This window comes from Emys orbicularis, chromosome 1 (genome assembly GCF_028017835.1).
Source record: "Emys orbicularis isolate rEmyOrb1 chromosome 1, rEmyOrb1.hap1, whole genome shotgun sequence".
NCBI classification, from domain to species: Eukaryota; Metazoa; Chordata; order Testudines; family Emydidae; genus Emys; species Emys orbicularis.
The window spans coordinates 155,912,044-155,936,661 of NC_088683.1; the positions used below are offsets into that span (position 1 = coordinate 155,912,044).

The window sequence follows — 24,618 nt, forward strand, 5'->3', positions numbered from 1 at the left end:
CCTGGGAACCTAACTAGGACTAGGAATTAGGCATTCCCTTCTTACTTTTGTGCATTTAGCCCATAGACGCACGCCATATATCTAAAGAAGAATTGGCTTTAACTGACATTAATAGTACCATTTTAATCTTCTGTAGAACTCCAGCCACTATAGGCAGTGTTACACATATACACCATTCAATATGTTACAGACTGTGATGTGATAGTTGGAGAATAAAAAGGAAAGACGAGGGAGATCTTGAAAAAAATTCTTCGCCCTCATCACCCCCAACAAGAAGCTCTGTTTTCTTAGACTCACATTACAAATTAGCATTTTGAATTAATAAGGGGAAACATTTTTAAAGGATGGTTGGTTTGTTGCTTAGAGAGTTGCTAGTTGGTGGTTGAGTTCCACTGTGTTGTTTTGTGTATAAACTTGATCCGTCATATCTGTTTCTCTTTTCTCATAGCTTGCATTTGGAACTGTGCTATTTGAAAGCATTGCTTGTTTGATGTATGACTGTCTGGACTGGAAAAGACAACATCAGCACTACTTGGAAAACACCAACTTTATTAATGTCCCTGTAATAACAAAGAACAAACAGGTACAGCCTTCTGCAACTTATGAAGGGACGCTTTGCAATAGGTCATGGTTATGCACAGTAATTAGGTACTAATTTAAGTGAAACTGCATGTTTTAACTACTGCATTCAAAAAAATCAAACCCAGGCCATTTACTACTTATGTGACCTTGTGTAAATGAGAATCAGGCCCTTTGTCTTAAGTGTTAAATCCTCAAAACTGAAAACAAACAAACCCAAAACAAAACAAAAAACCACCACCAGCTTGAGAATCAGGCCACTTCCTACCATGTCTCCTGGAGTTGCTGTCAAAACATCATCAGGGTTCCCAGGCCTCTCAGTGCATGGGGTTCCTAGCAATGCTGATCCCTCTCGGGCGTCTGCATGTACTTGGGCATCTGCCTGGGTCTCGGCGCCTCCAGCTTCCGCAGTAAAAGGGTCCAGCTGCTCCTGGACTGAAGCCAGCAAGGAGTGTTCTTCCTCCTCAGCTGTCAGCCCAGACTGAGCTGGGCTGCTCCCTTTTATACTAGTGCTGCACCTGGAGCATGCCCAGTGGGGGCGTGGCTTGCTCAGCCCAAGTGAGGAATTAACCTTCCCCATCCAGTGCGCGGTGAGTGCACCCCATCACAGGGATTCTGCATGCCCAGAGGTCATCTTGCATGGAGTAACTTGCCAGATCAGTTCATTTACAAAGTAAGATATAAATATTCAAAAATGTCCACTACTTTTGGATGTTAGCCTTTCAAAAATTGAGGAACCAAGAATCTTTGAAAATTTTAGCCTAAGCTTTTATTGCATACTTGAAAGTCTTTGATATCTGAAGTGAAAAATTAAACTCTTTTAATAAAACTTATTTTACATGTCTGCTATGATATTCATATATATATATGCATAAACATCATTGAGATAAAGGGAATTGCATTTTTTCAATGGACAGATATGATAGCCAACTACAGTGTAGTTTGTGTTCATGTGTCTCTGGACAGCCCTTCATCCCTTTGATGTTCTAACTCCCTCAGTTAGGAAAAGGGAACCTAATTTAAATAATTTCTAATTTGTTTATTTTTCAACTAAATTTTTTAAAACACAGGCAAGCCTGAAGAGGTGCCAAAATTAATATTTTTAAATGGTAATTTTGAGTTGTATGGAAAATTTGATAATAATATCTTAAAGCATGAAACTTTCTTATCTCCATTCCCACTCCTCTCTTTTCCCAACTTGGAGAAGTCAGAATTGCCAAATATCTTTGTCCATAAAGAAAAAAAAATTCACCTCTGGGCTGCAAAAAAAAGCCACCAAAAAACAGAAGAAATTTAAGCCCCAGGATACTGGTTTTTACCTAGAAAGCAATGTGCGCCTGAAAATGAATTTAGAAAGTGTCTGCTAATTATAGGTGGGTCATATAGCATTAGTTAACGTTGCCCAACACTCTGTTATAAGATCCTGGTTTTTAGTTGCTTTTGACTTTGCCAAACTACCATTGGGTTGAAATTTCCCATGCTTAGGGGTCTGCCTTAGACTGAACTTTTTGGAAAATGTCAGCAAAGATGGTTCAACCATTTCTCAGAACGAGGCTGGGGTCTTGCTTTTTTCATTAAGATGTTTATTATTTTTTACTTTACAAACATTACAATATGAAAAATAAGAAAATTATATAGTAGGAACCTCAAAGATACAAACACCAGAGTTACGGACTTACCAGTCAACTGGACACCATGTGGAACCAGTAATCAATCAGGAAGCAGGGGAGGAAAAATACAGCAAATACTGTACTGCCTGTGGCATAGGCACCCACAGAAAAAAATTAGTGGGTGCTTAGCACCCACCAGCAGCCAGCTCCTCCCTCCCCCCCCAGTGCCTCCTCCTCACCGATCTACTCCTCCCAGCACCTCTCGCCTGCCATGATCAGCAGTTCCGCACCATGCAGGAGGCGCTGGGAAGGAGCAGGGATGGGGTGCACTCTGGGGAGGGGGCGGAACTGAGTGGGAAAGAGGCAGGATGGGGGAGGAGCGGGGGTGGGAAGAGATGGGGTGGGAGCGGGGCCTGAGGCAGAGTGGAGGTGGAAAGAGGCAGGGCGGGGGTTGGGGTGTGGGGGAAAGGGTGGTGTGAAATCGGGAGCATAGCCATGGGGAGCCCCGGAACTCCCCACAAGGCTGAAACCAGGAGCGGAGCTGCGGGGCTGAAGCCCCAAGCCCCAGCACTCCCCCAGGTCTAGAGCCCTGGTGCTCACACGGGACAGAAGCCCTGAGCCCCCCCACCCGGAGCCCTGACAATGTGACGGTCAGAAACCCCAACCCCCACCCAGAGCCCTGCCCCCCCAACCCCCACCCTGCGGCTGCAGCCCCAAATCCTGATGGCTGAAGTCCATAACGTCTTGTTCAGAGTTACGGAACATTTAGAGTTACATTCCTGAGGTGTCCATAACTCTGAGGTTCTACTGTAAAGTCCATTGTCATCTGTAACATACATCAAGGTATTAACATATAAACACAAAAAAACATTTTAACAGCCTTAATATTAAACCATAAAAACAAATCAATACTTTACAACTAAGGGGGAGATAACACAGTCAAGGCAGAGAGAGGCAGTGTGAAAGCAGGGGGGAAAAGAAAGGGGAGGGGAAAGAGTCAATGGGGAGGAAGAAGGGGAAAGGGGAAAGAGGTATAGACAAGCCATGGGGCACTTAGGTGTCCCTTAGTCATGTTTCTAAAAGTGGAGCCCAGATTTCTTCAAACTCAGGTAGTTGATCTCTGCAGCAGAAGGTGACTGTTTCTTTGGCTGCTAGGTCAGAGATGTCAGAAAACTATTGTTCTATTCTGTGCATTGATTTTTGCCCATGTTACAATTTTTATTTAATTACAGTCATTTTGTTGGGAAGCTCTAGAACCTTCATGCTTTGGAGAGGGAGTCATAATTGGTAGGGTGTTGTGCCAGTGATGTGCTTTTTGTCATCCTTGTGAAAATTAGCTCAAATTTGGCTAAGGTATGACCCTCTGAAGATTGCAGTTTGTACATGACTTGTTAGAGATAGACAGCTAATTCTTCAAGGATTCCATCTACACTGTGCATGCTTCAGCCTGGAGTTGCTCCGCCTTGTAGCCAGGAACTGCTGTGGTACCAGCCCAGGAACTGAGATCTGAGAGACTGTCTCTCCTGTGCTCTCAATGCTCCCCCTGCTGGCACCCAGGAAACAAGGCAGAAGAAGTGAGCTGACTGGAATGCAGGGGAGTGCTGAGCTTTGGGGATAGGGTGGAGGGTGGTAGGCGTAGGCGCTGACTCTGTGGGTGCTCCAGGGCCAGAGCACCCATGGAAAAAAATTAGTGGGTGCTTAACACCCACCAGCAGCCAGCTTCTCCCTTCCCCCCCAAGTGCCTCCTGCATCAGCTGTTCCGCAGCATGCAGGAGGTGCTAGGAGGGTGGGGGAGGAGCAGGGACAGGGCATGCTCGGAGGTGGGGGTGGAACTGGGCGGGAAGAGAAGGGGCAGGGGCAGAGCAGGGATGGGAAGAGGTGGGATGGGGGCTTGAGGGAAGGGGTTGGGTGGGGGCAGGGCCCGGGGCAGAGCGGGGGGTTGAGCACCCCCGGGGCCTGGAGGAAGTCAGTGCTTGTGGTGGTAGGGCAGGGACGAGCCCAGAGGGATTGTGCAAGACTGGATGAGGAGCCACAGGTTAGGGGTGGAGAACTGGGCCATGTAGATGGTGGAGAGGAAACTGGGACTGGGACGTGGAGCAGAGAAGGGAGTCAAGTGTGTATACGATGGGAGGAACTGGGTTTGGGACAAGGACCAGATGGAGGGCCAAAGGCAGAAGGGGTCATGCTCTGCGTGGGGAGAGTGTGGGGGAGCAGCAGGAGGGGATATTTGCAGTAGGACCAACCAGCCTACAAACTAGTTCTGTCCAGCAGGCCAAAGCCCAGGAACACAAAACATGAACTCTGGCAGTTTAAAAAGGGTCTCTCTCTTATGAGAGGGAGATGATGTTCAGAGGAACCAGCCATCCGTTGGAATGTCTGAAGAAGTTAGACATGCCTGGTTATCATCAAAGCCTTTAGGAAGATCATACATCTAGACTGATTGTTGTTTTAAAATCCTTTTTCTCTAAATGCTTTATTCCTACTGTTAAAGTAAGCAATACTTTGGTTTTTAAAGGCTGTTTTGCTACTGTGTTAACCACTAATCACAGACTCCCAAAGGGAAGAACTGTAGGTGTCCAAACTCAGTCAGACTTCCTGGGTAAGAACCGTTGATACACAGGGTATGTAGCCCAGAGCCTGGTCTGAGTGGGAGAATTGTAGAGTTCTATCTCAGGAGAGGGAAATGGCCAAACACCCGTGAGGGTGGACTTGTGGGGGTGGTTCCCTCAATCTTTTCTGTTGAAGTTGTTCCACTTTAGGTAAGTAATTAAAAAATCATTGGAGCTGGGGGACTGGATGCTGGGTCTCCCATTTCCCAGGTGGGTGCCCTAACCACTGGGCTATAGAGTCCTCCTCACTTACTCTCTCTGGCTTGGATTTAGGCATCTAGCTTCATGAGAGGGACAGAGTTTAGGACACCCCTGTCATCGTCATCTGTCACTTGCTAGCTTAGGCAGCTCCCTGCCTAGCGTGCTGGCTTTTCTGGATCTCATTCTAAGGTGCCTGTCTCTCCCAATTCATTGTATAGGGAGCCCAGGCAACTGATTTAGGCTTTGTGGATCCCAATGTTCTTCCAGTGATTCTCTGTCTGCCTAAAAGTTAATGTTGCAACTCAGAGATTAATCTCTTTATGGATCTGGGCCTCAGTGTTCACAAGTAGCAAACCTAACCTGGCTACACCTTTCTGTGTTTGTTTGATCCATATTTTTGTTCCTTTAGGCACATCCAGCTTCTCCCACTATCCCTTCAAAGAAGAAAGTACAAACAGAAGAAATTCTAGTACCAGCAATTCTACCACAGGGTATGTGTGAAGGATTAAAACTAGAATGAATATCTAATTCCTTGAGCAATTTTCTCTCTTGTCATCCATGCTTCTGTTTACACAGTCTTGAAGTTAATTGTGCAACAAACTAAAAGATTGAAATTGATGTTATAGAAGTACTTCCTGGGGCAAATAAATTATCTAAGTTGCAATACACTGCAATTGCAGCGGTAGCGATTGAATTCTTCAGAGAATGGCTTTATTGGTTTGAATATTCCTGCCATGCTACCAAGCAAGGGCACTACGAACCCTGGGATATACCCCCAGAATCAACCATGTCCGACTTGTGTCTGTATAGTGCAGTGTGGATGTGTTGGCATGGGTATGAGACTCCTGTAGCAGTGCAGTATGGACACACGAGCATAAGCTTGGGCCTGGTCCACACTACCCCCCCACTTCAGACTAAGGTACGCAAATTCAGCTACGTTAATAACGTAGCTGAATTCGAAGTACCTTAGTCCGAACTTACCGCGGGTCCAGACGCGGCAGGCAGGCTCCCCCGTCGATGCCGCATACTCCTCTCGCTGAGCTGGAGTACCGGCGTCGACGGCGAGCACTTCCGGGGTCGATCCGGGATCGATTTATCGCGTCTAGACAAGATGCGATAAATCGATCCCAGAACATCGATTGCCTGCCGTCGGACCCGGAGGTAAGTGTAGACGTACCCTTGGAAAGAATGCGCCTGCAGGCATGGGTCCCACAGAGGGGAGGTTTACTGTGCAGTGTAGACATGCCCAAGGGAATGGTTTGAACTAAGCTGGAGTGATGATGTTTGATCTAATAATGCAGTGAGGGTACAACAGCTTGAGTTACAACAGCTCACCAACAGCTAGTCTAATCACTCTGTGCTGCTAATCCAACTCTGTGTTAGCATTCAAATCACTCTGTGTAACTCCAGTGTTGTTTGAAGTGTGGTCGCTCTCCATCAAGCTAGGCTAGCTCAAGTGCAGATGCAGCATTTCTCAAACGTGGCACCATGGCCACATGAGGCCACCAATGGATTTTTTGTGGCCACGACAGCCTCCAAACCATGGGCAGAGATACGGTGTGTGGGAAGCAGCGGCTCCTCCCTGCAGCGCCCAGCTGTTGCTCCTGAATAGCTGTTACCCAAGGCAGCACGATGTGCCGTGTTCGTGTTTGTGCTGGCACCGCCAGCAGGGATTGGTGCCTTGCACCACGCAGCCTCCTGAGGGGCTCCGGGCAACGCCTCTGAAGACACGTGGCACCGATGTGTGCGGTGCTGAAAGCGGCTCTTGTCAGTGGAGGTAGCTGCAATGTTCAGTCACTCAGAGCTCCCTGGGCAGCTCCCCTATTCCTGCCCAGTCAAGGCACGGGGAGCCTGGGACTCCGCAGGCAGACAGTTCCTGACTTACCTTCCCTGGTGCGCCTCTCACTAAAGGGCCAGGGGAGGCAAGGAGAAAGACTGGTTTGACAACATGGCCACCAGCAAGAGTTGGTGGCCACGCTCTGAGGCCACCAAAAATTTGTTGTGAGAACCCCTAGTTCTAGTTAATTGTTGCAATGAACACAAACCCTAAGACTCCATCTTCACTGAGCATGCTGTAGCCCAGGGCCCTTTAGCAGGATTTTCCCTGCAATTACAACTCCTAGTAGAAAAAATAGTATGTGATCACATAATTAAAGATGATATTATAATGCATATGCACAAGGAGGTTCAATTAAGGTTGCATGGGCAACCTTAATTCTATCTTTTCCTATTTTTGAGTGCTTGATTTTGCAAACTTTATGTTCTTTCAACATACCTTTGTGTGTAATTATTTATTAGCTTAGATTTGTTGCTTCTGTGTAACAACCATGGCTGCTGTGAATAAATTTATATAACTGGTGTATTTCCTGGCTGCACAGTGGTTATACTTGGTAGTTTTAATTTAATGTATTTATTTATATCATTGTGTTGTCTAAGTATATTACAAACATTAAAAAGAACAACCATTGCCAACAATCTGCACAAATCACACTATTGACACAGTCCTTGGACCAGACCCTCAGCTAATGTAAACTGATTACCTCCATTGAGGGGATAAATGTCCTTTAACTAAGCCAGTGGTGATAAATATGTATTGCACCACTTCCTAAAAATCACTAGTTTGTGCTCCAGAACACAATGGGTAGCAACTTTCAGAGCCTGTATGCTTCACTGACAATGTTCTGCTACGTGTGGAGTTCAGTCCTGGGGACATCAGCAAGAGATTCTGGTTGAACACAAATGATACATTGGTGCATAGGAAAAACATAGTGGAGCTACACCAGCAGTGCAGCAATACTTGGAAATTAGGGTAAGATTTTCAAAAGCAATCAGTGTTTTCCTAACTCTGTTCCCATTGAAGTTAATGGTAAAACTTCCATTGATTTCAGTGAGAATGGAGCTAGGCCAATGCTTACCTCTTTGGAAAATATCACCCTTAAAGAACAATTTAAGTGTGGACACAGTCAGAGATAGTCAATTCTCAGATCTTTCAAGGCCTTTGAGAGGATAACAGGCACCTTGAATCATACCTGGAAATGTATAGGAAGCCAGTGCAAAGTATGGAGCATAGGAATTACTGTCCACCAGTCACAGTTAAAAGGAGTTAGGAGCAGGCTAATCTGCACTAGTGGCAACTGCTGAATGGTCTTAAAAAGTAGTCTTAAGTAGGGCACATTACAGCAATCCAGTTTGGAAGTAACAACGGCATGATAACTGTGATCAGATGCCTTCAGAGAGGAAAGTTTCCAACAAAGATGAAAAAGCAGCTGTGGACCATTGCAGTTTTCATTGTTTCATTGTCAGAAATTGATAAGGAAATTAAAAGTTAAAATTCTCACATCAACTCTGTTCTTCTGTTATACTAATGGTAGAATTTTTCATGACATGATCATGCAGCCTTGAATAACATGACACTTTGGTAACTAATCCAATTCAGCTATAAGATGTGATATAATATTCTCTGTCAGTCCATTAAGGATGGGTAGGGATGGTTAAGTGCCTTAATTGAATTTAATATATTACCAATCCTTTGGTCTTGACATTTGTTTATTTGTTTTAAATACCTCAGATCTGGCCTTGGAATTGATCTAGTCCAGCATATATGGTTGTTACCTCATTAAGAACTTTGAGATCTACTGATTAAAAGCACTATATAAGAGTTAGGTATTATTATTATTATTTTATTGTATTAAAATAAAAAGTACCTTTAAATTATATTCTGGATATAATGGGGGGAAACTGCCCTTTTTAACCATAGATACATATTACACACAAAAAACTATGTTAAAAAACATTAAGGTTGCAAAGTCAGGCACTCAGAAGTTGGGAAATGTCAGAATTAAGGATGTCTGTACAACCTTAATTTGGCCCCCTTGTGTATTATAGTGACACAGCATCACATCTGTTTAAAGGTTGACCTTTCTAAGACCTCTAAAATGTACATGTTTATTTAGATTTCTTTGACATATGGTATGCCTCAGGAGAGTCTGGAGTAGGGTTAGTAACCCAAATTTGGAGTGATTTGAGTGTGGTGTTCCGGAGATATAACCCCCCCTCCCCCAAAATAGCCATTTTTTAAAAAAGGTTGTGTGTGTGTGTGTGTGTGTGTTTTACTGAAAACTAGAGATCATACCATTGATGAGCTACAGGCCAAAATTGTCTTAATCTGTCAAGTTTTACCCCAGGTAATGCATGGCATCCAGTAAATCTTTGGGGGACCTAAATTGACAAGTGTTTAAGAATATGTACAGTTTTACACTGTGCATGTGCCAATTAAAAAATGTCTAGAGGATTTCCATTCCTGCCATTTTATATGCTACAAACTTGACTCTTATAAGTGCTCTAAAATCTGAATGGTTACTTGTATTGCTGTGAAATTAGGCGTACCTCATGGAGGATGTGGGTTGGACTGATGATCCAAATTTAGGGGAATTTGACCAAGGAATTCCCGAGTTACACGGCCCTCTCCCTCACAAAATAATGGTTTCTTTTGGCTGCCTTGTACTGTTAAATTGAGGGGTACTAATGACTGGATGAATCACAGACCTCTTTATGGCTGTGAACTTAGCCTTCGATTAACATAACTAAGGATAAATTAATGACGAGCCCCCAATTCAGACAGAAGGAGTCTTGAATTCCATGGCTAGAGGTTGCTACAATTTTTGAGTCATGGGAGGCAATTTCACTTTGAGGGGAATATAATCAAAGTCTTTGGGAGAAAAATTAAACATGTGACTGCTTCCGGGGGTGGGGGGGATTAGAGAGCACAGAAGTGGGGGAATAGGGAGGGGGCATTTGGGACTTCAGCGAGAGGTTATTGGGAGAGGTAAAAATGTGTATTGGATGGTAGGGGAGGGGAGAGAGGTTGGGAGTTCAGGTGAGGGAGGTATGACTCCCCCAGCTCTGCCAGCCCATTCCAACTCCCATATACTCCACAGTTCTGCCAGGCACCCCAACCTTCCTGCACTCAATCATTCTGTAGCCCCAGCTCTGCCAGTGCATCCCAGCCACCCTGCACCCCAGATTACCTGCACCCTACTGCTCTTCCAGTGCACCCCAGCTCTGCCTGTGCACCCCAGATACCCTGCATCCTTGCTTTCTTGCACCCCACAGCTCTGCCAGTGCACCACAACACTGCATGAAAGCTGTTAATAAGTGTTGGAAGAACATTAATTGGGACATTGGAGGGTTCATAGCTGACTGGAAAATGTGCACTGTATGGCATAGAAACATTACAACCTCTGTCACTTCAGTGTTTCTTGAAGATGGGGTACATGTATTGGACGGGGTCAGAGGATCTTTCCCTCAAAGATAAAACTGTCAGGATCTTGGAACAGAAATCCTACCTGTAATTTCTCTTGATGGACTACCACAAACTCCACACTCCAAACATTGTGCAACACAACCAGGAACACTGTTCCATTGTAACGTAGTTGTCCTTTGCTCCTGGCACTTCATGTGAGTTGGGTTATCGGAATGGTAAGTAATGGCTATAGACATGTTTGAATGTCAGGGAGTGAAGACTTCAGGAAGAAGCGTTCCCTGCTTGCAATGGGGAGTCTTAGGTACATTAGTGGGGAGTGTCCACGTTGGAGAGGGGAGTGCAAGGAATGAGTCAGTGGCATGGCTGGAGAAGTGTGCCAATGCAGGGCTCGTGGAGCGCAACTGATGGGAGGGGGCAGGCTGGCTCAGTATACTAAATGCAGGACATGATATGTATAACTGTCTAAGGCCAGGTCTACACTACCGCGGTAGTTCGACAGCTGGCAATCGAAGTTCCTGAGGCATACCGGAAGCGCTCGCCGTCGACTGCGGTACTCCAGCTCGGCGAGAGGAGTACCGCGGAGTCGACGGGGAGCCTGCCTGCCGCGTGTGGACCGCGTCTGAACCGTGGTAAGTTCGAACTAAGGTATGTCGACTTCAGCTACGTTATTCACGTAGCTGAAGTTGCGTACCTTAGTTCGAATTTGGGGGTTAGTGTAGACCAGGCCTAACTGATTACTAACCCCTACCACAACATATATTTTCCTGTTTTAAAAAAAAAAAAAAAAAACTAGGAAGTTCAATGGCAAAAAACTATACTGATGCAGAATTAAGGTTGCTGGGTGGTATATCACCCCCTTGCAGAACACTGAGTTGAGCAAAACCCAAACTACTTCCTTGAGTAGTGTCCCTGTGGGTGCTTCACTTCATGTACCTATGTGCCTTTGCTTCGAGATTTTTGGTAGCAGTGCCAGTTCAGCCCATACATGCCCCATACCAAGAATACGTAGGGCTGTATGAGCGAACCACCCTCAGTTCCTTCTCAACCGCCTCGGCCTGAGACAGAGTGTGTTGCCTGCCTGCTTCTATCATTCAAGTTTAGCATCTACTTTTTAATTTAATTAGTGCAGTTTTTACATCTTTATTTTCTATGTTTTATTTTGTGTAATAGGCTTGTTTTATACTTCTCTCCCCTCAAGAGTGGCCCACTCTCGGGATCCCCCTCATCTCTGGGGTATGCAAGGATCTGCAGGATTCAAACATTGCCTCACTTGCCTGCACTCTAGCCTGCTCAGTGGCGGACAATCCTGGTTTCCTGGTGTATTCACTGTTTGGGGGATACACGTAGTCCTAAAAAGTATACATCTGTTCAGCATTTAAAATTAGAGCTAGGATGAACCGGGAGATAAGACTCAAGCTCCTGATGATGGAGCATTTCTTCATCTGGCCTTGGATCCAGCCCAGGAGACCCCCCCCCCCTTATACATCAGCTTCTGAGTGAGCATAGTGCCCCATCAACATCTGCATCACATTCATCTAGACCTTCACAGAATCCCATGAACCGCTACAGGCTGGGGACTGACTGGCTAAGCAGCAGTTCTGTAGAAAAGGACCTGGGGATTACAGTGGACAAGAAGCTGGATATGAGTCAGCAGTGTGCCCTTGTTGCCAAGCAGGCTAACAGCATATTGGGCTGTATTAGTAGGAGCATTGCAAGCAGATCCAGGGAAGTGATTATTCCCCTCTGTTCGGCACTGCTGAGGCCACAGCTGGAGTAATGCGTCCAGTTTTGGGACCCTCACTACAGAAAGGATGTGGACAAATTGGAGAGAGTCCCACGGAGGGCAACGAAAATGATCAGGGGGCTGGGGCACATGGCTTACAAGGAGAGGCTGAGGGAACTGGGCTTGTTTAGGCTGCAGAAGAGAAGAGTGAGGGGGGGATTTGATAGCAGCCTTCAACTACCTGAAGGGGGGTTCCAAAGAGGATGGAGCTAGGCTGTTCTCAGTGGTGGCAGATGACAGAACAAGGAGCAGTGGTCTCAAGTTGCAGTGGGGGAGGTCTAGGTTGGATATTAGGAAAAACTATTTCACTAGGAGGGTGGTGAAGCACTGGAATGGGTTACCTAGGGAGGTGGTGGAATCTCAATCCTTAGAGGTTTTTAAGGCCTGGCTTGACAAAGCCCTGGCTGGGATGATTTAGTTGGTGTTGGTCCTGCTTTGAGCAGGGGATTGGAGTAGATGACCTCCTGAGGTCTCTTCCAACCCTAATCTTCTATGATTCTATGATTCATGGGACAGATCATCAGAGGATACAGGGAAGACTCAGAAGAAGAGGAATAATTCTCCTCACAAGGAGCCTACTTCAAAAAAAGCCTCCTTCTCAAGATAAGACAGAGTTGGGGACCTCAGATCCTGGTCTAGGTACTGCAAAGGCTCCAGGCTTTGCTGGTACCATTTCTGCATTAGAGCTCTGAGCTCTTTTAAGGGTCGTGATACCAAACATGCTGCGGTACAGAAAACATCTTTGGTACTGCAAAAGCATGATCATGCTGTGAAAGCGTCTAAATGCTCTACCTCTAAGGAGGTAGTACCTACAGCCCCTTCTCAATGTCTGGTAATTAAACAAATCACTCAGATTCCCTCGATACTGGCAAGGAAACTGGCATCTGGGTGTCCCCCAAGCAGTCATCTTCTTTGGTACTGGTGACCTGCATCAGACAGGATCCACCTAAACAGACTGCGCTCAGTACCAACTGTGGAACCTTGCTCTGTTTCAGCTCAAATCCATCTGGTACCACAAGAATTTAGATACTCAAAAAACTTATTTGTCTCAGACAAATTGGAGTCTCCTCTTTTAATGGGTTCTAGGCTTCTGTCAGTACTGAGATTGGCACGGTGACTGAGACTGGACCTTTCCCCAGTACCACTTGATTTTTTAGCAACCTCTGAGTTTGGCAGGGCTCCTCCTTTAGATGATGAGGAGTTCTCTTCAGATTCCCAAATCTCAGTGCAGGGTTCCCCCACTTGCCAACAGAAGGACACCCTCACTGGCACCTTCATGGAAAGAGAGGAGCTGCAAGTGAGGCAATCTTGTGCCCCTTCTCATTGGCTTGAGCCACATTGGATGCCACCTCCTATGCCCTATGGATCTCCTCAGTGGCCATATTGGGATCCTTGGGATGCCTATTGACAGCAGTTTTCCTCAAGCCCATAGTCTTTCTCAGGGGAACCACCGAGGGAGATAGTCTCCTATTCCATCTACTCGTCCTCCAACATCTCAATCACAGGCATCTTTTGAAGAACAAAGACTAGAACAGGAGGCTACTCCATAAACTAATATCTCCTCATCTTCTCCAGATGAGGAGGTTATGTCACCCTCCACCTTCTCTAGCAGCTGATTTTAAACCATTTCAAGTAATTAAACATATTACAGACTTCTTACAGATCCCCTTAGAAGAGGCCCAAGAGTCACAGCATAATCTTCTAAATATCCTGCAATGGACACCCTCTGCTCAAGTGGCCTTATCAATAAATGAGGCCTTCTCAGATCCCTCCAAGACCATCTGGTAGACCCTAGCAATGATTCCACCAACATGCAAATGTGCTGATAAAAAGTATTATGTCCCAGTCACAAATTCTGAATTTTTGTTTTCACATCCTTCACCTACATTTCTAGTTGTGGAAGCTGTAAATGAATGTGATTGACAGCACCACACTAAATCAACCTCATATGATAAGGACCACAAATACTTTGACCTTTTTGGCTGTAAGAGCTACACATCTGCAACCCTTCGGTTTAGGATTGCAAATTACCAAGCTCTTATGACAAAATGTAACCACACCAATTATTCTAAGTTCACCACCTTTATTGAGCACTGTGACGGTGTGGGACTCACCCCTGTGGCGCCTCCTGCTGGTCTCTCAGGGAATTAGCTCAGCCAGCCTCCAGAGCACCCTCTGCAGGCTGGTGTCCCGCTGCCACTGGCCCCCATGTCCCTCTCAGGACTTTGTGCCCCTGGTCTTTGGGTGCTGCCCCCTGGCAATACCCCCGCAGTCTCAGGGTCTCCCCACTCAGGGGAACCCCCAACCCTCTATCCCCACCTTGCCTCAGTCATGGGCTACTGCCAGTCACCATCTAGACCCCATTCAGTGGGGCAGACTGCAGTGTAAAAGCCACTCATCATAGGCAAGGGGGTTCGGACCTGCTGCCTTCCAGTACCTCTATTGGCCTTGGACCAGGCCCTACAGCCTGGGGAGTTGCCAGCCTGGAGCTCCCCTGCTCCTCTGGCCCTCCCCAGCCCTGCTTCACTCCCAGTACCCTTTCTACAAGCAGCCAGGCCCTGCTCTCTCCCAGCCCAGAGAGAGAGACTTCCTGGGCTGCTGGCTCACAGCCTTTTTATACAGGCCAGCTGTGGCCTGATTGGGACATGGCCCAGCTGCGGCCGCTTCCCCAATCAGCCCAGCCTTTCCCCTGCCACAGCCCTCTCCCAGGACTGATTTAAGCCCTTCAGGGCAGGAGCGGGGTAACCACCCCGCTACAAGCACCTTCCAGCAGAACATTACAAGCAATTCCAGGCTATTATTACTGAAGATCAGCTACTAGCTAGAACCTCATTGCAGGCCTCCTTAAACCTACCTGACATTGCAGCTTGTTCTGTATCCACAGCAGTCACCATCCATTGGGCATCCTGGCTTCAGCTTTCTAGGTTCCCCAGACAGTTCCAAAGTACTTCCCTTTTGATAGATCAAAACTCTTAGCTGAATCCACTGATGAGTCACTGCACACCCAGCAGGATTCCAAGGCCATCTTAAGATTCCGTGGGGTTTATACACCTGCAAGTAAACAAAAGTTTAATAGATTCCATATGGTGCAGAGATCCCATCCCATGCAGGGCCGAATTAACTCTCCTGTGGGCCCGGGGCTATTAGGTTTTTGGGGCCCCTATATACAAGTCTTTTTCCTAATTTAAAACAAAATTATCACAATTGTGGCATCGAGGCTATTAACACCATACTAAACTTGCCTTTTAATTAACATAAAGCCATTCTGTGGTTACAATTCAGTCTTAAAATATGTAGAATATAGTTAAGTTAATTCAAAATAGCCTACGTCTTACCTTAGAACAGCTGTTATATTAGTTTCTTTCTGGAAGGGAGTTTGTGTGCAGGAGGGGGCTCCAGACTGGGGCAGAGTGTTGGGGTGCAGGAGAGGGTGAGGAGTGTGAGCTCTGGGAAGGAGTTTGGTTCAGGAGGGGATTCTGACCTGAGGCAGGAGAGGGTGCGGGGTCTGGGAGGGAGTTTGGGTGCAGGAGGGGATTCTGACCTGGGGCAGGGGGTTGGGGTGCAGGAGGGGGTGAGAGGTGTAGGCTCCGGCCAGGAGGCACTTACCATAGGTGGCTCCCGGCCAGCGGCGCAGCAAGGCTCAGGCAGGCTGCCTGCATACTGTGGCCCCACACCGCTCCCGGAAGCAGCCGGCTGCTGGCACGTCTCTGTGACCCCTTGAGGGGATGGGGGAGGCAGCTTCGCATGCTGCCCCCGCCTGCAGCGCCCATTGGCTGGGAACAAGCCAATGGGAGCTGTGGGGGTGGGGGGCACTGGGGGCGGGGGCAGCGCACGGAGCCACCTCCCCCCCCACAAGGGATCGCAGAGACGTGGCAGCAGCCGGCCGCTTCCGGGAGTGGCGTGAGGCCACAGTATGCAGGCAGCCTGCCTGAGCTCTGCTGCGCCAGGTCCCCACTTATCCCAGGGACCTGGCCTGCAGCCCCTAAAGCCCCTACGTTAATCCGTCCCTGATCCCATCCAGTTTTATGGATTTCAAAGATCTACTGAGCCGTTCAGAAAGAAACAAAGATTCCAAAGGAAGAGACCACCTACTTCAACTACATCTATCATTCAACTATCCTCATCATCAAAATGGCAATTTTGATATATTGGTTGTGGGTCTGGAACAACACCACATCATGAATCTGTGACTGCACCAATATACCCAGCTCCTCACCTTTGGAGACTCTCTCTCCCATTTTCAATCTGCATGGGAACAAATTACATCAGGCAAATGGGTTTTGGGTGTTATAAGATCGGGTTACTACATCTATTTCACCTCCTTCCCTCCACCCCACTTCCCTTCCCCATTGTGTTCAGGGACCCACTTGCTGAGGCAGGAAATCATCTCCTTTCTATGCCATCGACCCTGTTCCAGCTCCAATCAGGGGAAAGGGATTGTATTCCAAGTATTTTCTTGTCCCAAAAAAGAATGGGATGGAGACCAATTCTAAATCTACATAATCATAAAAATTCAAATTCAGGATGGTGATTCTCACAGCTATAATTCCATTGTTGAATTCACAGGATTGGTTCTCATCCCTCGAGCTTCAGAACACATACTTTCATGTTGCAATTTACCCATCTCAGAAGAGGTTTTTTAGTTCTTAGTTGGTCAGGATCATTTCCAGTTTTGAATGCTTCCTTTCAGCCTTTCCTCAACCCCAAAAATGTTCTCAAAGATGATGGCCGTAGTTGCCCACTGTATTCATCGACTGGGAATGATAGTTTTTCTATATCTCAATGACTAGCTGCTCAAGGGTTGATCTCCAGCATAAAGACAACAATGTACCTGTTCCACAGGCTACATTTTCAGCTCAATATCAAAAAGTTCACAACACTAGCAAACCTCATTTCAAGAATTCAAATGAGTGCACAGACATCAACAAGAAATTGCGTTCAGTTGCTGAGTCACATGGTACCTTGTACCTTTGTGACAAAACCTACCAGATTATGCCTTCACTGTTCCCAGGGATGGCTCAGGTCAGTTTATACTCCAAACACAGTCTGAACAAGCTGGTATGTATCCCTTGCCAGGTACACGACTCACTCAATTGGTGGAAGGACCCTCAGAACATCTCTGCAGGTGTCCTATTCATTCTACCTCGCTCGATCATCACCATATCATTGGGTTGGAGGAGCACTAAGGGATGCGCACCATTTGAAGCAAATGGTCCATGCAAGAAGCTCTTTTACACATCAGTCTTCTGGAACTCCGAGCAGTAAGGAATGCCTGCATTCACTTCCTCCCATTAATCAGGGGGAAATCCATCAAGGTCATGTCCTGCATCTTCTACATCAACCATCAGGGCTGAGGGGAGGGATCCACTTCTCTTTGTGCCAAAGCAATAAAGCTATGGAACTTTGTAAGGGTATAGCAAATCATATCCTTATTTCAGCCACCTATCTTCCAGGGATATGACACACTATGGCCGATGATCTCAGCAGGCACTTCTCCCAAGATTATGAATGGAAGTTAAACTCACAGATTCTCAGTCATATGTTTCTGACTTGGGGGTTTCCAGAGGTGGATCTCTTTTCCACCATCGCCAACAGGAAGTGCAAACTATTCTGTTCAAGGTTCATATCTCCAGGAGGCGTGGCCGCGGTGGTAGGAGGAGACAATCTGGTCCTCAGTCGGGCCAGAATCAGGGCCCCCCAAAACCATCGGCGGGGCCCAAGCAAAACTTTTGAAGGTGCACCCAAGGGCGGAGCACCACTCTCATTGCAGGATCCTTCCCCGCCTTTCTTCAACCGCCTCTCCTATTTCCTCCCTGCGTGGTCCCACATAACGTCAGACCGCTGGGTCCTACGCACGGTGGAAAGTGGATACCGTCTTCAATTTGTTTCACCCCCCTTTCCCACCCTCCTTCCCCGTCCCTCTTCAGGGACCCCTCTCACGAGCAACTCCTCCTACAGGAGGTACAGGCACTCCTGGCTGTTGGAGCGGTAGAAGAGGTCCCAAGGGATCTGAGGGGCAGGAGATTTTACTCCCGTTACTTCCTAATCCCCAAAGCAAAGGGGGGACTACGACCCATTCTGGACCTTTGCGGACTCAACAAATTAATTGTAAAGTTGAAGTTCCGCATGGTTTCCCTGAGAACCATTATCCCTTCCCTGGATCCTGGAGACTGGTACACCGCCCTTGACATGAAGGACGCGTACTTCCACATAGCGATTTACCCGCTGCACAGGCGCTTCCTTCACTTTGTGGTCAACCAACAACATTTCCAATTTACCGTCCTTCCCTTCGGCCTGTCCACAGCACCAAGGGTCTTTACAAAGTGCATGGCTGTCGTAGATGCCTTGCTCCGTCGACATCGGATCCAAGTGTTTCCATACCTGGACGACTGGCTCATTCGAGGTCGCTCTGAGCTCCAGGTGCAATCTCATGTTCGGTTCGTCATGAGCTTGTTCAGACAGCTGGGCCTGCTGCTCAACACCGAAAAGTCCACTTTGCAGCTAACCCAAAGAATAGACTTCATTGGAGTGATCCTGGACTCGAATCTCGCCAGGGCGTGCCTACCGCAGGCCCGCTTCCAGTCCATGGTGACCATTATCTACGGCCTCCAAAGCTTCCCGACCTTGACAGCACGCACGTGCCTCAGTCTACTGGGCCACATGGCGTCATGCACCTTCGTGACCAGACATGCCAGACTACGCCTCCGTCCGCTTCAGGCCTGGCTCTTGTCAGTGTACCGTCCAGGCCGAGACAATTTGGATACAGTACTCACGGTGCCGACAGAGGTCTTATCCTCTCTGGGTTGGTGGCTGAACCCCAGCTTCGTATGCGGGGGGATGCCATTCCATGCCCCGCAGCCCTCTCTAGTCCTGACCACAGACGCATCATCTCTGGGCTGGTGCACTCACCTCGCAGACCTTCGCACACAAGGCCTTTGGTCCGCACAAGAGATAACCCTGCACATCAACGTACGGGAACCGAGAGCGGTACGCCTGGCGTGTCAGGTATTCCGCGAACACCTTCAGGGCCGTTGTGTCGCAATCTTCACAGACAACACAACGGCCATGTTTTACATCAACAAGCAAGGGGGAGCACGATCATCCCCCCCTCTGTCAGGAAGCCATTCACCTGTGGGAATTCTGCATAGCCCACTCGATCGACCTGGTGGCGTCGTTTCTCCCGGGAGTCCAGAACACCTTGGCCGATCGCCTCAGCAGGTCCTTCCTGGCCCATGAGTGGTCGATTCATCCGGACGTTATCCATTCTGTTTTCCAGAAGTGGGGGTTTCCCCATGTAGATCTTTTTGCCTCTCGCAAGAACCGGAAGTGCCAGGTGTTCTGTTCTCTCCAGGGACGCTCCCTATCGGACGCCTTCCTGATGCCGTGGAAAGACCATCTGTTCTACGCCTTTCTTCCATTCCCTTTAGTTCACAAGGTCCTTCTCAAATTGCGAAGAAACAAGGCCCGCTTAATCTTAATTGCCCCGGCGTGGCCCAGGCAACATTGGTACACCACACTCCTCGATCTGTTGGTGACCAAACCAATTCTTCTACCACTGTGGCCGGACCTGATCACTCAGGAGCACGGCAGACTATGTCATCCGGATCTGCAGTCCCTCCATCTCACAGCATGGATGCTGCATGGCTAACTCAATCTGAGCGGCGTTGCTCCCGCTCAGTGCAGCAAGTACTCTTGAGTAGCAGAAAGCCCTCTACTAGGTCCACATACCTGGCCAAATGGAAGCGCTTCTCCTGCTGGTGTGCCCTGAGCAGTACTGCTCCCCTGGAGGTGCCAGTACCTACCATCCTGGATTATCTCTTGTCCTTGAAACAGCAAGGCCTGGCTGTATCATCCATCAGAGTACACCTAGCAGCGATTTCAGCCTTCCACCGGGGCGAAAATGGGCGCTCGGTTTTCTCCAATCCCATGGTCAGCAGGTTCCTCGAGGGATTGGAACGTCTGTACCCGCAAATTAGACATCCGCCCCCTATGGGGGGACCTCAATCTGGTCCTATCCGGACTCACGGGTGCCCTGTTTGAGCCGATGGCCACCTGCTCGCTTCTGTACCTTTCCTGGAAGACGGCCTTCCTTGTCGCTATCACCTCGGTGAGACGTGTGTTGGAGCTTCGAGCCCTCACTTCAGACCCACCGTATACGGTGTTCCATAAGGACAAGGTATAGCTGCGAGCACACCTCGCCTTCCTCCCTAAGGTGGTGTCTGCCTTCCATGTCAACCAAAACATCTTCCTTCTGGTCTTCTTTCCAAAGCCACACGCTTCACGACAAGAGCAACAGCTGCATTCCCTAGATGTTCGTAGGGCTCTCGCCTTTTACATTGAACGAACAAAACCTTTTAGGAGGGACGACCCAGCTGTTCGTAGCTGTGGCAGACCGGATGAAGGGCCTCCCGGTCTCCACACAGTGCATCTCGTCTTGGATTACATCAGGCATCCGTGTGTGCTATGACTTGGCTGGTGTCCCAACTATGCACCTCACTGCCCACTCTACTCGGGCTCAAGCTTCGTCCTCTGCCTTCCTGGCTCATATGCCCATACAGGAGATCTGTAGGGCAGCGACTTGGTCATCAGTACATACCTTCGCTTCCCACTATGCCATAGTGCAGCAGTCCAGGGGCGATGCTGCATTTGGTTCAGTGGTCCTCCATCCCGCGACTTCTAACTCCGACCCCACCGCCTAGGTAAGGCTTGGGAGTCACCTAATTGGAATCGATATGAGCAAGCACTTGAAGAAGAAAAGAGTTAATCACCTTTGTAACTGTTGTTCTTTGAGATGTGTTGCTCATATCCATTCCAAACCCGCTCTCCTTCCCCTCTGTCAGAGTAGCCGGCAAGAAGGAACTGAGGGAGCGCTGGGTCGGCAGGGGTATATATCCGGCGCCATAAGGGCGCCACTCCAGGGGGTGCCTCAGCCAACCCACCGAGTGTTGCTAGGGTAAAAATCTTCCGACAATCGTGCACGCTGCGCACGCACACCTAATTGGAATGGATATGAGCAACACATCTCGAAGAACAACAGTTACAAAGGTGAGTATGGTCCATATGCTATTGTCAGCAACCTTATCATACCATCCCCTTCATAAACTTATCAAGCTCAGTCATGAAACAAGTTACATTTTTTGCCCCCACTGCTCCCCTTGGAAGACTGTTTCAGAAATTCACTTTTCTAGTGGTTAGAAACCTTCACCTAATTTCAAGCCTAAACTTGTTGATAGAGAGTTTATATCGATTTGTTCTTGTGCCAACATTGGCCCTTAATTTAAATAATTCTTCTCCCTCCCTGGTGTTTGTCCCTCTGATGTATTTATAGAGAGCAATCATATCTCCCCTCAGCCTTCATTTTGTTAGGCTAAACAAGCCAAGCTCCTTAAGTCTCCTCTCCTGAGACATTCCTCTGATCATCCTAGTATCCTTCTCTGTACTTGTTCCAGTGTGAACTCATCTTTCTTAAACATGGGAGACCAGAATTGAACACAACATTCCAGATGTTGTTAGTCCCTAAGTGCATGACCTTGCACTTTGCACTATTAAATTTCATTCCATTTCTATTACTCCAGCTTTCAAGGTTGTCCAAATTTCCTTGTATGATATTCCCAGTCCTCCTCCATATTGGTAATACCTCCCAATTTTGTGTCATCCATACATTTTATTAGCAATCTCCCAATTTTTGTGCCAAGGTCATTAATGAAAATATTAAATAAGATTGGTCTGAAAATTGATCCTTGAGGAACTCCACTAATAACCTCCCTCCAGCCTGACAATTCATCTTTCAGCATGACCCCTTGTATCTCTCCTTTAACCAGTTCCTTACCCACCTTTTGATTCTCGTATTAATCCCCATCTTCTCAAGTTTAACTAATAATTTTCCATGTGGAACTGTGTCATACTGAAATCCAGGTGGATTAGATCAACTGCATTTCCTTTGTCTAAAAAATCATTTGTCTTCTCAAAGAAAGAGATCAAGTTCGTCTGACACGATCTACCTTTTGTAAAACCATGTTGTATTTTATCCCAAGTACCCTTTACCTCTTTGTCTTTAATTACTCTGTCTTTGAAAATTTGTTCTAAGACCTGACATTCAATTGGTCAAACTAACGGGCCTGTAGTTTCCCAGATGGCTTTTTTCCCCTTTCTTAAAAGTAGGTACTATATTTGCAATTCTCCAGTGACAGGGTACAACCCCCGATTTTATGGAGTCATTAAAAATCCTTGCTAATGAGCTTGCAATTTCATGTGCCAGGTCCTTTAATATTCTTGAATGGAGATAATTCACACACACCCCTTTGGTCCCATTAAGCTGTTTGAGTTTGGCTTCCACCTCGGATGAGGTAATTTGTACTTCCATATCCTTGTTTCCATTAGCCATACTGCCACTGCTCCCAAGCTCCTCATTATCCTTACTAAAAACTGAGGCAAAGTATTTGTTTAGGTGTTGGGCCATATCTAGGTTATCTTTAACCTCCACCCCATCCTCAGTGCTTCATGGTCCTGCTTCTTCTTTCCTTGTTTTCTTTTTCTTTATATGGGCCTTTTACTATTCGTTTTAATTTCCTTTGGAAGGTCCAGTTCTGCTTGTCTTTTGGCAGTTCTCACTTTATCCATACACTTTTTGACTTCCAAGAGGTAGCTTTCCTTGCTGATCCTTCCCTTCTTCCATTCCTTGTAGGCTTTTTGCCTTCCCTTAATAACCTGTTTGAGATGCTTGTTCATTCCAGTTTGGCCTCCAACACTTCCATACTCATTTTCCCCGTTGCTTGGGACGCTGTCTCCAGATGTTTTCTGCAACTGTGCTCTCATATCCCAGCTCACTACTGACAATGTCCTTTGTAGTAAAACGCCTGGGTCATGCTAATTATATAACATACACAATTCTGTATTGAAATGATGTGTACTGGGTCACGAAGAGACACATGCAGCTCTTCCCTTTGCTTGCATAATATCAGAATGTGCAAAACATAGATTTCATTATATCATAATCACAGCTCCATTGCGCACACCTCAAAGTAATCCATACATGTCCTCATATCAACAAACACACCTTTACCAAGCAGGCTCAACTATTGCTCTACCATGTAGTGTAGATTCACCTAACACACTGACTGCATTGGGAGCATATGCAAATAATTCCCATTGGCTACTGCCAGCACGAGGGAAACAGAGGGAAGATGGGGCAAGCAACCTTTTTTATCTCCCTTTTTGCCTTTTAATAGTGTTAGATCCTGTGGGTGAGAAGGAATGGATTGTGAAAGGAAGTAAAGAGCTTGTACATTTCAGCAACTATGGGGTTGGCAGAGAGAAGGTATGTGTGTTAATGGGGCATATTGGGGTACTGCTGAAAGAAGGCATAGTTAAGATTGCATGGGCAATCTTAACTGTGCATTTCCTTGTTTTCAGAAGTTTGAGTTTTGATCAACGTTTTGCAAAGGAGAGACATCCACTAAGCAGCCTTAACTCTGTGTTTACATAGTTTTTTGCCATTGATTATACATTATGATACAATCTTTACTTACATGGTCACATACTATTTTTCCACAGGATCCCTGACTTATTCAGTGCACAAGATGGAGGGTGTCACTAAAAGAGCAAATATGCAATATTTTGTGTTATCCTCAATCTGTGACCCCATGCCTTATTTACTGCACACTATTCAAAACCCTGCTCTGAATACAAAATCATTAATTTTCTCATGGAGTTTTCTATGGTGCTATAGTATCTGAGTGTTTCACAAACAATAATTAATTTATTTTCACAATACCATGTGAGGTGAGGGGGTGGTATTATCCCCATTTTATAGATGTGGAGTTGAAGCACAGAGGGATTAAGGTCAAATATGTTCACTGAGTAAAAAACAGCACCTATTTGCACTGCCCCAGGAGCAGACCAGGGATTAAATAGTTATTCAGAGTCACAAATCAGTACCTGTTTACCCCTTGTTCCAAGGGTGAGTAAGTTGCTCCAGTCCTATATCTGATGCAGGTTTCTATTGGTTGAACTGTGGTAACTGGTGTACTGGAAGTAGGGAGCGAAGCCTCCACACCAATGTATGCAGGGGGGCCAGTAGCAACTTCACAGCAACTGTTCTCCACCCTGCATGCAAACTGAAAATGTAGATGCTCACACAGAGGACTAATACCATACACATCCTTACTCCCCTGCACGGGTAGAGAAGGCAGCTTGTGACTGAGCCCATAGCATATAGGATTTTCTTTCATCGTGTGTGCTTGTAATTGAGTTTTAATACTGCTTCTTGAGTAAGATTGTATAAATTAGCTGAACCATGTACTACTGATTTATGTTTACACTGCATTTTTTAAAATCAGTTTAGAGACGCACGGCTGCATTTTATATAGGTTAATTTGTGATATGTTTCTGTGGAACCTTAACTCTGAATCTCCTAAATTTTGCATATAATCCTTCTTTTATTATGAAAATACTTGTATTTTATTAAAAATAAATGAAGATATGGGAAGGAGATATGTCAAGAGCAGAAGTTCATCGCTGTGGAGACTAAGGGTATGTCTACACTATGAAATTAGGTCGATTTAATAGAATTCG

The 24,618-nt window shown here is 46.7% G+C and overlaps 1 protein-coding gene across 1 annotated transcript in view; it reads left to right on the forward strand.

Moving 5' to 3' along the window:
* SPAG17 (sperm associated antigen 17) overlaps positions 1 to 24,618 on the forward strand; it is a 276,008-nt gene that overhangs the window by 101,621 nt on the left and 149,769 nt on the right. The window contains exons 8-9 of the mRNA XM_065399127.1: positions 449 to 583; positions 5,409 to 5,490. Coding sequence (XP_065255199.1) covers positions 449 to 583; positions 5,409 to 5,490 — 217 coding nt within the window. The remainder of the gene's footprint in view (positions 1 to 448; positions 584 to 5,408; positions 5,491 to 24,618) is intronic.